The sequence below is a fragment of the Cryptomeria japonica genome, chromosome 1, assembly GCF_030272615.1.
Source record: "Cryptomeria japonica chromosome 1, Sugi_1.0, whole genome shotgun sequence".
NCBI lineage: Eukaryota > Viridiplantae > Streptophyta > Pinopsida > Cupressales > Cupressaceae > Cryptomeria > Cryptomeria japonica.
In genome coordinates this window covers 264,594,660-264,606,533 of record NC_081405.1, presented here as the reverse complement: position 1 = coordinate 264,606,533, position 11,874 = coordinate 264,594,660, and the positions used below count along the sequence as shown (strand labels likewise).

Here is an 11,874-nt window from a genome sequence, read left to right as displayed (position 1 = left end):
TATGCAAAACAATAGGCCACATTTTTTCCTTATCAACCTTACACACCTCTTTGACATACCCATTGCACATCAAGGTACAATTGCTAGTTATTATCTATGATTAAATATGCATCCAATATGAACTAAAGAAATTACTTTAGTTTTTTCCTTTTCTCTTTAAATCACTGATCAATGCATTTGCAAGGTCTAAAATTAATTTAATGTAAAATAAATATTATTTACGGTCAAATGTGCTTCCACTATGATCTAAAAGTGTACTTAAATTTTTTTCTTCTCTTTTTAAAAACTAATTTGATATTATGATTGTCAAAGCTGGTTGGACATCGCCCCGGCTTTTTTAAAGATGAATTCAGTATACTTTTTTGTGTTTTTCTGTAAGCCTGTTTTTGTGTTTTTCAATAAATATATTTATTGTGCGTGTGAAGTTAATGGAAGAATTTTTAGGACAGTCTTTGGGATTTGTCGTTGTTACAAGCTTGATTTCATTAAAGAACTAAAAATTTTCTCTGATTTGAATTTTTCCGCCATTAGAAAAATCCGGTGAGAGAGAAGACCGATTTGTTTAGTTTACTTTGGTATTTGCAGTGGAAAGGGGATTCAACTTATGATTTGTTCTCTAACCTAAACTTCGAAGTCAATTCATAATTCTTCCCCTGTTTTCCAATTTGTTAACGTTTATATATTTGTTTCCTTTTTCTGGCCGAAGATATGGAGTGCAGTCGTTGTTTGGAGGGAGTTCCCTTTCACAACATGGCACAGGTAATGTGTTTACTGAACAGTGCTTCTCTATATTCCAATTGTTTGTGATTTTAAGATTGTGGCTTTTGAATTATGGTTGAAATGTGCTGAAGTTAATTATAGAGGAGAAACGTGCCTGCAAGTTATGTCTCGGTAAACAGCCGGCAGTTTCTGTGCCTAACTGTTGTCAAAGGAATGTTCATGCTGATTAAATATGCAAATTGAGACATCCCTGTAAAACAAGACGCCTACAAATGCTTTTATTTTGATTACGTCACTAGCTGGGGTAGCTTTATATGTACAGCATAGAATAGCTTAGGACGTTTTCATAATACTTATAACAAATTCTACAGGCTTTCAAAAATTAATGTTCTCTTGGTAGTGCTGAAGTTGATTAGAACATTTGGCTTACAATATGCTCTGAAAGTTTTTGGCTAAATTTTGTATCGCTGAATATTATGATCAATTATATGCACAATAATTTGGTGTAAAATCTTCTTTATTAAAGTATTTTAACCTTAATTACTAGAATTAAGGGTATGCAAAAGGATATGGTCTCGAATCTTCTTTATGAAGAATTTTTAGTTTGTATTATTATTATAATGAATGGTATAAGAATGATATGGTGTGAAATCTTCTTTGTTAACACCTTTTAACCTTGATTATTATTATCAATGATATGCACAGTGATATTGTGTAAAATCTCTTAAGATTTTTTAGCCTTGATTATTATAGTCAATGTTATGTGGATAGAAAGATCCATAAATTTATTTATAAAACAGTGTGCAGATGGACACCTCTTTTGTTCTGAATGTTTAGAAAAGCATGTAGAAGAATACATATCGGGATGTTTTGAAACTTGTACTTCTTTATGCTGCTTGGACACTAATGGCTGCAAGGAGTCATTTCCTTTGTCAGAGGTTTGTATGAATGCTACACAGAATTAAATTCTTTATAGTCAGAATATAAATTTATTACGTTGTTGAGTCATAATGGTGAATGATATTTTGTGTGGTAGATTCAAAGAAGTCTACCAAGTGATCTTGTTGAAAGATATGAACAACGGCAGGCTGAAACAGATATTGAACTAGCCAATCTTGAAAATCTGGTGAGCAGTATGGTTTCTTATATTGGCTTATGATTGCTATTTCATTTCGGTTAGACTTTATGATCTTCATGTTACCCAAGATTTTGAGTTCAATGACAATTTAGGGTTAACTAGCAACTCAACAGATTAGCATGCTTCTTCCTTGTTATCATAGAGGAGAGCAAGCTCTATGTTTTAATTATAGAATTTATTTTGTGTAAAAAAAACATCGGAACATATTTTGGATTACCCAATGCATTCTTTTTATACAACTCTCTTTTATCCAAAAATTAGAATTTTATTCATAAATGATCTCAATTCGGTATGTTATTTGCCAGTAAATTATATTTTGGTGGTTATAGGTTATTTCCATTTAACTAATTTTGATGGTTACTAGGGATTCACATTTTAATCAATTAAAATGTTACTACTGTGCAGGTCTATTGCCCTTTCTGTAACATTCCTTATCAAGGGAATAAGGATGCACTTATTTTGCTATGTCCCTGTTCAAAGGTATGGGTGTAATCGCTCATTTTATAATTAATTATATTTATCTAAAATCACAACTAAAAGTGATCTCCTCTTTGTTGGAAATTTTTCATCATCAATTTTATTTTTTATTTTTACAAACATAAAGTTTTGTTGTAGTTTCGTTATGCTGAATCTAAACAGCTGATAAAATAGGTTTTTAAATTTTGAAGTAAAAGTTTTCATTAATATTGATGGTGCCACCACCACTGGCGGTGCCAGAAAACTTACTCCAGTTCTCTTTACTTGTAGCTTGAACAATGAGAGGCTGCGTTGCTTTAGGCAACTCATGCAGCCTCAAAGAAAAATATCATGATTCTTTGCTGCAGTCCATTATGCAACCTCTAACTTGCTGTGGGTAATCCAATGACCACCCAAATCAATCACTAGGAGCTCACACCCAGCTTACCTGTTGCTGCAGGTAAAGACATCATACATACACACGAAGACAAGCATATACAATAATACATGTAATAACTCTCACAGGGGCAGCTAATCTATCAGACAAACTCACACCAAGAATTGAGACCAAAAATCTAACACACACAAGCATATTGAAAGGAAGCAGTTTTAAATACAAATCTTGTTTCATTTTATCAATTGAAAATGCAGTTTCTTTATCTATACTTGTCTCGGAATACAAGTCTGGGTAGAAATTTGAGTTCCCCTGCATTGTCTCTCATAATCCTCTGTTCCAGTAGTTCTGCTCTCTCTCTATCTCTCAAAATATACAGCCTTGTACAAAGGTGAGATTTTCTGTCACCACAAACTTCCAAACTCTCCTTAAAGCTTTCTCTCTCTCTCAGTTTCTCACCTCATGTCTCTTTGTTTTCTTTAATTCTTTCTCTAGATCTTACACCACCCACCGCACCCTCTTCACCTCACATAACCTCCTCTCTCTTTCACATAAGGACGAACAATGGGTTGTTCAATAAAATGCAGCCTACTAACAAAATTCCCTTGCCTTTTTTGCCCTTATTTAATCTCCCATGCAACCTTATTAGCTTCTTATTTCCTGTTAAGCAGTTGCCTGGTCCTCAGCTTCCTACATGCGGCAAAAAGAGCCAACCTACAACTATTTAGAGTATCCAAATACTAATAGTATATAAATGCAAGACAATAGGGGGGCAAATTACTAGAGTCAATCCTATGCCACAATCATAGAAACAAGGGAGGCAAGGCAAGTTACACAGGGCCCCCCTCGCCACCTGACATACATATACATTTATGACATTTAGCCCCCTTCTCCAGGGGCACTTCTTTAGGTTTGTCATCTGACTCGATTTCACAGCAACAAACAGGACACTTGACATGAGCATCAAAATGTAAATTTACCTTGAGGTCCTTCGCCACTTCCACAAATGCCTTGTGAGTCCTTCAGACTCTGTCCATTAATCCTGTAAGTGTTGCCGATGACAGTTGAAGAAAACCTCAACTTGAATAATGACCCTGTCTATATCCTCATGGAGCAGATAAATGCCTACAACCATAGACAGCATAGAGGCACAACTGAGGGATTGGGGTGCGTCAAACATATTCCTATGCTCAATGGATTGGTGAGGATCTAGTAATAGCTTCAAGATGGATTTCCTTGTGCTCACATAGGGAGTATTATCCATACTTTTTGTCAATTCCCAAATGTGTAACACCCATGTATGTAAATTAGGATTCAAGATCTCTTTATCCATGTATAATATTTTTTGATCATATCTTCACTACGCTTTCTCTCCTTCTTCATCTTACCCCCTATGCTTAACCTTATAATATCCTCTAGACTGGATGTTTGCCTTTCCTGCCACCAGCTGAGGAGGCCATTGCAACAAAGGCAAAAACCCAGAGTCAAAGCACAAATTTTTTTCTCTTGAGCTGGAACTCTTATACCAACTTCACGTACCAAGATGCCAACACAATGCTTTGCACAATGACTTCACACCTGGGAGATTAATAATAGTCTCATCCCAACCAACCAGTAGCATACCATACTATAATTCCACTATCCCTTTATGTGTGTGAAAAAGGTAATGGTTTCCTACTGCAGAAGGAAATCTGCCACCTTCCAGCTCATCCACTTCCCAGTGCCACATGTCTACCGTATTGCTACTTGCTCCCATAAAAAACAATTTGTATAATTTTTCTAAGTTGCAGGGTTCGCCCCTGGGAAGCCCTGGTACGGGTCCGGTTCGACCTGGGTTCGACCAGGGTTCGTAAAACCCAGGGTGGGTTCGACCCGGGTCGAACCCAGTCGAACCCGGGGTCGAACCCAGTCGAACCCGGGCGGACCCAGTCGAACCCGCGTGGCTGGGCGGCCCAATAAGTTAAAAAACAAACCAAATTTTTTTTTTTTTTCAATTCCGCCTTTAAAAAAGAAAAAATTATAACCTAAAAAACACTTATAAAACATCTTATTGACACATTTCACCTCATTTGTGTTGCAAACAAATTTTTTATGAGAGCAGGTTGAAGAGAGGTTGAACAAAATTTGGCTTCCAAGATCAAAGAGGAGGAGTTGAAGACTGATTTTAGAAGCTTCAACAAGTGTTGCAGCATCATTTCCATACATTTTCAAGCTTCCATTGGCAGCAAGAGGTAGGTTTTTAAACATTTTTTTCCAACTATTTTTGTTTCACAAATTGTCAAACATGAAACTTGAATTTTTTTTCATTATTTAGTTTTTGTTTTTGAATATGTTTATTTTATTTCTTGCCATAGGAACTAGAATGGCATCTACATCTTCCTCCATTGGCAATGAACAAGTAATTGCAAAACAAAGAAATGATCCAAATTCTCCCTTATGGAAATATGTGGACATTATAAAACAACTTCCGGGAGGTGGGGGATTCCGTTGGAAATGCCATGGATGTGATATTGAACGTAATAGTTCATATTATCGAGTGGTAGGCCATTTGTGTGGAATAAAAGGAAGAGGCATCAAAAAATGCCCTGGCAAAAATGGTAAACCTATACCAGATGAGATAGTGATGAAATATATTAGGGAGCATGAGGCGGCAGAAGAGAGGGAAGCCCGTAGATTGAACCAAACCGCATCAAAGAAAACAAGGGGAATGCAAGGCCCTTCTAATCCCAGTATTGTAGTAGAAGACCACCCCTTCTTTGCCACAAATGAACCTCAAAGTGAACCACCCTTGACACGTAAAAGAACAAAAGGGCCTTTAGAAACCGCATTCCAAAATGAGAGTAGAGACAATGCTGATCAAGATATAGTAAGGTGCATTTATGCAAATGGTTTGTCATTCAATGTTGTTCGCTCCCCATATTGGAAGCAAATGATAAAAAGTGTTAATGAGGCACCAAGAGGGTATAAGGGCCCCGGTTATGAGAAGGTACGTGGAACATTATTGGAGAAAGAGGTGAAGAGGGTTGAAGATGCATTGAAACCCATAAGGGATTCGTGGGTTGAGACAGGTGTAACAATTGTTTCAGATGGGTGGAAAGATGCTAAAAACCGTCCCTTGATCAATGTCATAGCGGTGTCCCCTAAAGGGGCAATGTTTTTGAGAGCTGTGGATTGTGAGGGCCAAATAAAAGATGGCGAATTTATTGCAGAAATTCTCATCTCTGCCATTGAGTCTGTGGGACCCCGCAATGTTGTCCAAGTCATAACGGACAATGCAAAAAATTGTAGAGCTGCTGGTTTGTTGGTTGAGCAACGCTATGATCACATCTTTTGGACACCTTGTGCGGTACATTCACTCAATCTTATGCTACAAAGGATTGGGCAAAAAATAAAATGGATCAGAGATGTGTATGCAGAGGCTGAGGACATCCAGATGTTCATCACAAACCACCACATGTCTCGAGGGATTTTTAGAACCTATTCAAATTTGGAGCTATTGAAGGTAAGTGAAATAGTAATTTAATTTTACATTTTCTGATTTTTTTGAATTTTCAATGTTAATAATATCATTGTGTAAGCTATATTGTGTATTCTTCTTTAAAGTTTGGCTTTATTTTTTAATAATTTGGCATTAATTTGTGTTATAGGTTGCTGAGACCCGTTTTGCATCAAACACAATCGTCTTAAGACGACTTGTGAAAGTTAGAGTGGCACTATGCAATATGGTGATCAGCACCAATTGGACTGTATGGAAGCAAAGTAGCACTGAGAGGGCAGGAAAAATTAGGGATAGAATATTGGATGAGAAATGGTGGGATCTTGTTACATATCTCCTAAGTATCACTGAGCCCATCATGAGCATGATTCGCTATACAGACATGGATAGGCCTTGCATAGGTGAGATTTATGATGGCATTGATTCAATGCTTGAAAAAATAAAGTTCACTATAAATGAAAAAGAGAATGATCCTCAGGAGAAATTCTTCAAAGAACTGGAATTAATTATTGTAGAGAGGTGGAATAAGATGACCACTCCTTTGCACCTTCTTGCCTATGCCTTGACACCTAAGTACTATAGCAATCAGTTTCTTGATAAACCAGGAAGGATTCCACCATGGAGAGATCTAGAAGTATCTGATGGGTATAAGGCAGCATTTCTTAGACTATATCCCGATGATGATTTGCGAGATGTTGTTACAAATGAGTTCATAGAATTCGCAAATGGGAATGGTCTAAGTGTTGATGCACTTCGTCATAGATCCAAGAAAGATGCTCATAGCTGGTGGTACTTCCATGGCACATGCTTCCAACACCTACAACCCCTCGCTATAAAAGTTTTATCACAAGTAAGTTTAATTAATTAAAATTTTTAATTTACAAGTTTTAGTTTATTTATAGTTTACTTTGTCTTCATAGGTTGCTAGTAATTTTATTTTTATTAATGTATAACTTTAATTGTTTACTTTGTCTTCATAGGTTGCTAGTTCATCTGCTTCAGAAAGAAATTGGAGCACATACTCTTTCATCCACTCAGTAAAGCGCAATAGGCTGCTATCAAAAAGAGCGGAGAATTTAGTATATGTGCATTCCAACCTACGTCTTCTTTCACACAAACAACATGACTACACACAAGGGGAAACAAAGATGTGGGATATAGAGCCAGAGCATACTGATTTGGATGCTCCTGGTTCTCAGCTTCTTGCATTGACACTTGATGACTCGGAAATTGAGCCAACTTATAGTGCAAGTGCAAGTGGCATTGGCTCATGTAATGTCAATGTCAATGAGGATGAGGAGGAGGAGGAGGAGGAGGATGAAGAATTAGATGATCCATTTGATGATTAAACTTTTAAGTTTATATTGTTGAAAGTTGAAACAATGATACTTGAATATTTTGTCATTTTGATATTAAACTTGATGTATATGATGCTATTATCAATTATGGTATGATCATGATGCTATGATTACAAGTTTATGTTTGTTTTGTTGTTCATATGATGCTATGTGACATGCATATTTTAATTCATGCTTATAGGCTTTGATATATATATATAATATATATATATATATATAAATTTACATGTTTTTGTACTAACGAACCCAAACGAACCCAAACCCCTTTTCAAAATTTTGCCGTACCGGCGTACCGGGTTCTTCGAACCTGAACCGGAACCGGAACCCGAACCGGCAACTTAGTAATTTTTAATTGTTTCATAGTAATCTTAACAAATAATCCATAGAAGAATAATGATTTTTATTGTCCAAACAAGTAATATCATTACACCTAACTTTCCCCCTGTTTAAGATATAAATGCATAGTATAAAAAGAAATTAATGTATGCTAATTAAAAAATATAAATGAATTAAATAGTATTAACTTAGATAAATTAATGTAGTTGGGAATGATATAATTGTAATAAATGGATAATCTAAAATTATATGAGATAGGGCATTGAGTTTTTGGTATGCAATAGAGAATCATATGCTAATGCAGCATAGGTTTTAGTTGTTCGAGTATACAAATGGATGTTTTCAATATGCTTGTTATTTGGAACTATAAAAGACATACGAATTTTGTGCTGGTTAGACATGTGTTGTGTGGGATCGAATCTATGCTCCATGGACATGTTGTAATGTGTAGCCCTGCTTTATAACCCACAAGATTGATCTGACATATTGTGTACTTTTGCAACCTAGCTTGCTCTTTCTTTGTTGTCTATTGGATATTGAAAAATACCTAAGAGAAGCTACTGAATTGCAAGAAGTTTACATTTTCTTCGCCAATCCCTTAGGTTACCAGATTTAATGCCTTTGGCGATTGATCAATGACAATAGGATCAAGCATGCAATGTCCAAGATGATTTTGATGTAAATGTTGATTCCATTAAAAGATCCAAATCAAAGTGTTCCTTCACGTGTGAATGCTCTAGGATTGCTTGATGATTCCTAGATGCGTTTAAATGCTTAATTGAACGTCTTTAAATACCAAGACATAACAAATAGTCACATGAACATGTATCAAGTCAACTTCCAACAGCTAGTGATAAAGGGTAGGACTTGGCAATTTGAATTTGAGGTCAAATCTATGCTATGAAAAATCATTCACATGCATTATTAAAATGACTAAGGAAAACAAATGTCATGTGAAAATGAGTAAGGAAAACAAATGTCATGTGAAATGACTCAGGAAAACAAATGTAGGCTCAAGAATCAAGGGTATGAGAAATTGGACTAATAATGAAGCAAATGTATGAAAACATGTGCAAATAGGAGGGGAAAAAAAGAGACTGTATAAAAATGTGTGAAAGTGAACATAGAAGAAGATGAATACGAATTGTGAAGAAGCCAAAGTTAACACAAGAGTGTTCCACATATCTGATGCTAGAGCATGCAGCAGCAGACAACAGTCCACATCATTCAAAACAAAAGGGAAATGTTATATGTTCTTATCGTTTTGTGTTTGTTGTTTTGTTTAGGGTTCAATTATTCATCAAACAATTCACTCTGTGATTCTTGGAGTCCACAACACCACAGGAGTCTGCAAATGACAGACTTAAAAGTTAAACCACAGCATATCATAATCTCATTTCATATAATTGATATAAACCACATAATCATTTTATTTCAACATAAACATTAATCATTAATGCCTCAAAACACAATAAGTTTGTAATCACATTTATTCCGCATTTCAACAATATGTTGCACATCATTAAATTGAAGCATAATAAAACCAGGTATAACACCATCTCACACACATGACATGAGCTATCATCACAAAAGAGTACATCAAGTCTTTGAAAGGAAGTTGACACAACATCATACATGCATCTCAATGCAATGACATCAACAACTGACATGTTGAGGGATCCTCATCTTGAACATGTGGGTGGTCCGTACACACCATGAGTCATAAAGGCACTAGAAGCACACTGAAATAGAACATATAATAATCACTGAAAAGCAAAATATAACCACAACCTATGTACCCCTAGATACATAGTCAAACCAATGCCAAGATCTAAACTTCTCCAAGCTGCAAATGGGAAGGTCATTACAGTATTCACCAAATTATAACTTACTTAGCTCCCTCAACCCTGGCACTCTCCAATTCTTCTTTCAGACCTTTTATTCTAAGCATGAATGTGTCACTATCTTGCTTGGATATGTTGGGTATGGGAGATGGTGATTTAGCATATTCCTCCATAGCAAATTTGGTTTGAGTTATCATTGATTTGATCTTTTATACTCATGCTAGGTTGCCGGTTCGGGTTCGAACAACCGGTACGCTGGTACAGCAAAATTTTGAAAAGGGGTTTGGGTTCGTTAGTACAAAAACATATATATATATATATATATATATATATATATATATATATATATATAAGCATGAATTAAGATTAGCATGTCACATAGCATCATATAAAGAACAAAACAAACATAAACTTGTAATCATAGCATCATGATCATACCATAATAGCATCATATACATCAAGTTTAATATCAAAATGACAAAATATTCAAGTATCATTGTTTCAACTTTCAACAATTTAAAGTTTAATCATCAAATGGAATCTCTAAATTTCTAATTCATCATCCTCCTCCTCCTCATCCTCATCCTCATCCTCATCATTGACACTGACATTAGATGAGCCAATGCCACTTGCAGTTGCACTATAAGTTTGCTCGGTATCTGAGTCATCAAGTGTTAATGCAAGAAGCTGAGAAACGGGAGCATCCAAGTCAGTATGCTTTGGATCTATATCCCACATCTTCATTTCTCCATGGGTGTAGTCACGTTGTTTGTGTGAAAGAAGACGTAGGTTGGAATGCACATATACTAAATTCTCCGCTCTTTTTGATAGCAACCTATTGCACTTTACTGAGTGGATGAAAGAGTATGTGCTCCAATTTCTTTCTGAAGCAGATGAACTAGCAACCTATGAAGACAAAGTAAACAATTAAAATTATACATTTATAAAATTAAAATTAAAAATTACTAGCAACCTATGAAGACAAAGTAAACTATAAATAAACTTGTGATAAATTTTAATTAATTAAACTTGTGTTAAAACTTTGATAGCAAGGGGTTGTAGGTGTTGGAAGCATGCACCATGGAAGTACCACCAACTATGAGCATCCTTCTTGGATCTATGGGCATCAACACTTAGACCATTCCCATTTGCAAATTCTATGAACTCATTTGTAACAGTATCTCGCAAATCATCATCGGGATATAGTTTAAGAAATGCTTCCTTGTACCCATCAGATACTTCTAGATCTCTCCATGGTGGAATCCTTCCTGGATTATCAAGAAATTGATTGCTATAATACTTTGGTGTCAAGGCATAGGCAAGAAGATGCAAAGGAGTGGTTATCTTATTCCACCTTTCAACAACAATTGCTTCCACTTCTTTGAAGAATTTCTCATTGGGGTCTTTCTCTCTTGCATTTATAGTGCACTTCATTTTTTCAAGCATTGAGTCAATGCCATCGTAAATCTCACCAATGCAAGGCCTATCCATGTCGGTATAGCGAATCATGCTCATAATGGGCTCAGTGATACTAAGGAGATATGTCACAAGATCCCACCAGTTCTCATTCAATATTCGGTCCCTAATTTTTGCTGCCCTCTCACTTCTACTCTGCTTCCATACAGTCCAATTGGTGCTGATCACCATATTGCATAGTGCCACTCTAACTTTCACAAGTCGTCTTAAGATGATTGTGTTTGATGCAAAACGGGTCTCAACAACCTATAATATAAACTAATGCCAAAATGACTAAAAAATAAAGCTAAACTTTAAAGAAGAATACACAATATAGCTTACACAATGATATTATGAACATTGAAAATTAAAAAAATCAGAAAATGGAAAATTAAATTACTATTTCATTTACCTTCAATAGCTTCAAATTCGAAAAGGATCTAAAAATCCCTTGAGATATGTGGTGGTTTGTGATGAACATTTGGATGTCCTCAGCCTCTGCATACACATCTCTGATCCATTTTATTTTAGTCCCAATCCTTTGTAGCATAAGATTGAGTGAATGTACCGCACAAGGTGTCCAAAAGATGTCATCATAACGTTCCTCAACCAACAAACCAACAACTCTACAATTTTTTACATTGTCCGTTATGACTTGGACAACATTGTGGGGTCCC

At 35.7% G+C, this 11,874-nt stretch overlaps 2 protein-coding genes across 6 annotated transcripts in view; both read left to right on the top strand.

Moving 5' to 3' along the window:
• The first annotated feature begins 278 nt into the window (after positions 1-278).
• The window catches only part of LOC131075747 (uncharacterized), an 81,292-nt gene continuing 69,696 nt past the window's right edge, over positions 279-11,874 (top strand). Inside the window, exons 1-5 of one of the 4 annotated variants that reach the window (XM_059217153.1) lie at positions 279-374; positions 707-759; positions 1,521-1,658; positions 1,757-1,846; positions 2,264-2,338. In XM_059217153.1, coding sequence (XP_059073136.1) covers positions 344-374; positions 707-759; positions 1,521-1,658; positions 1,757-1,846; positions 2,264-2,338 — 387 coding nt within the window. In that variant the 5' untranslated portion in view covers positions 279-343. The other 3 variants (XM_059217149.1, XM_058012629.2, XM_058012628.2) reach the window with 3 other exon arrangements.
• Positions 4,741-7,699, top strand: LOC131873955 (uncharacterized). Of its 2 annotated transcripts, XM_059217144.1 has the most exons (4): positions 4,741-4,939; positions 5,063-6,210; positions 6,356-7,054; positions 7,185-7,699. In XM_059217144.1, exons 2-4 carry the CDS (start codon positions 5,071-5,073, stop codon positions 7,551-7,553), a joined length of 2,208 nt encoding a protein of 735 aa, XP_059073127.1. In that variant the 5' UTR covers positions 4,741-4,939; positions 5,063-5,070; the 3' UTR covers positions 7,554-7,699. The 2 variants fall into 2 exon arrangements, with proteins under 2 accessions (XP_059073127.1, XP_059073126.1); XM_059217143.1 differs by having other exon boundaries at positions 4,741-6,210.

Coding starts and splice junctions, on each gene's coding strand:
- LOC131873955 (XM_059217143.1), top strand. CDS start 5,038: ATGTTTATTTTATTTCTTGCCATAGGAACTAGAATGGCATCTACATCT. Junction 6,211..6,355: donor CAAATTTGGAGCTATTGAAG/GTAAGTGAAATA, acceptor TTTGTGTTATAG/GTTGCTGAGACCCGTTTTGC. Junction 7,055..7,184: donor CTATAAAAGTTTTATCACAA/GTAAGTTTAATT, acceptor TTGTCTTCATAG/GTTGCTAGTTCATCTGCTTC.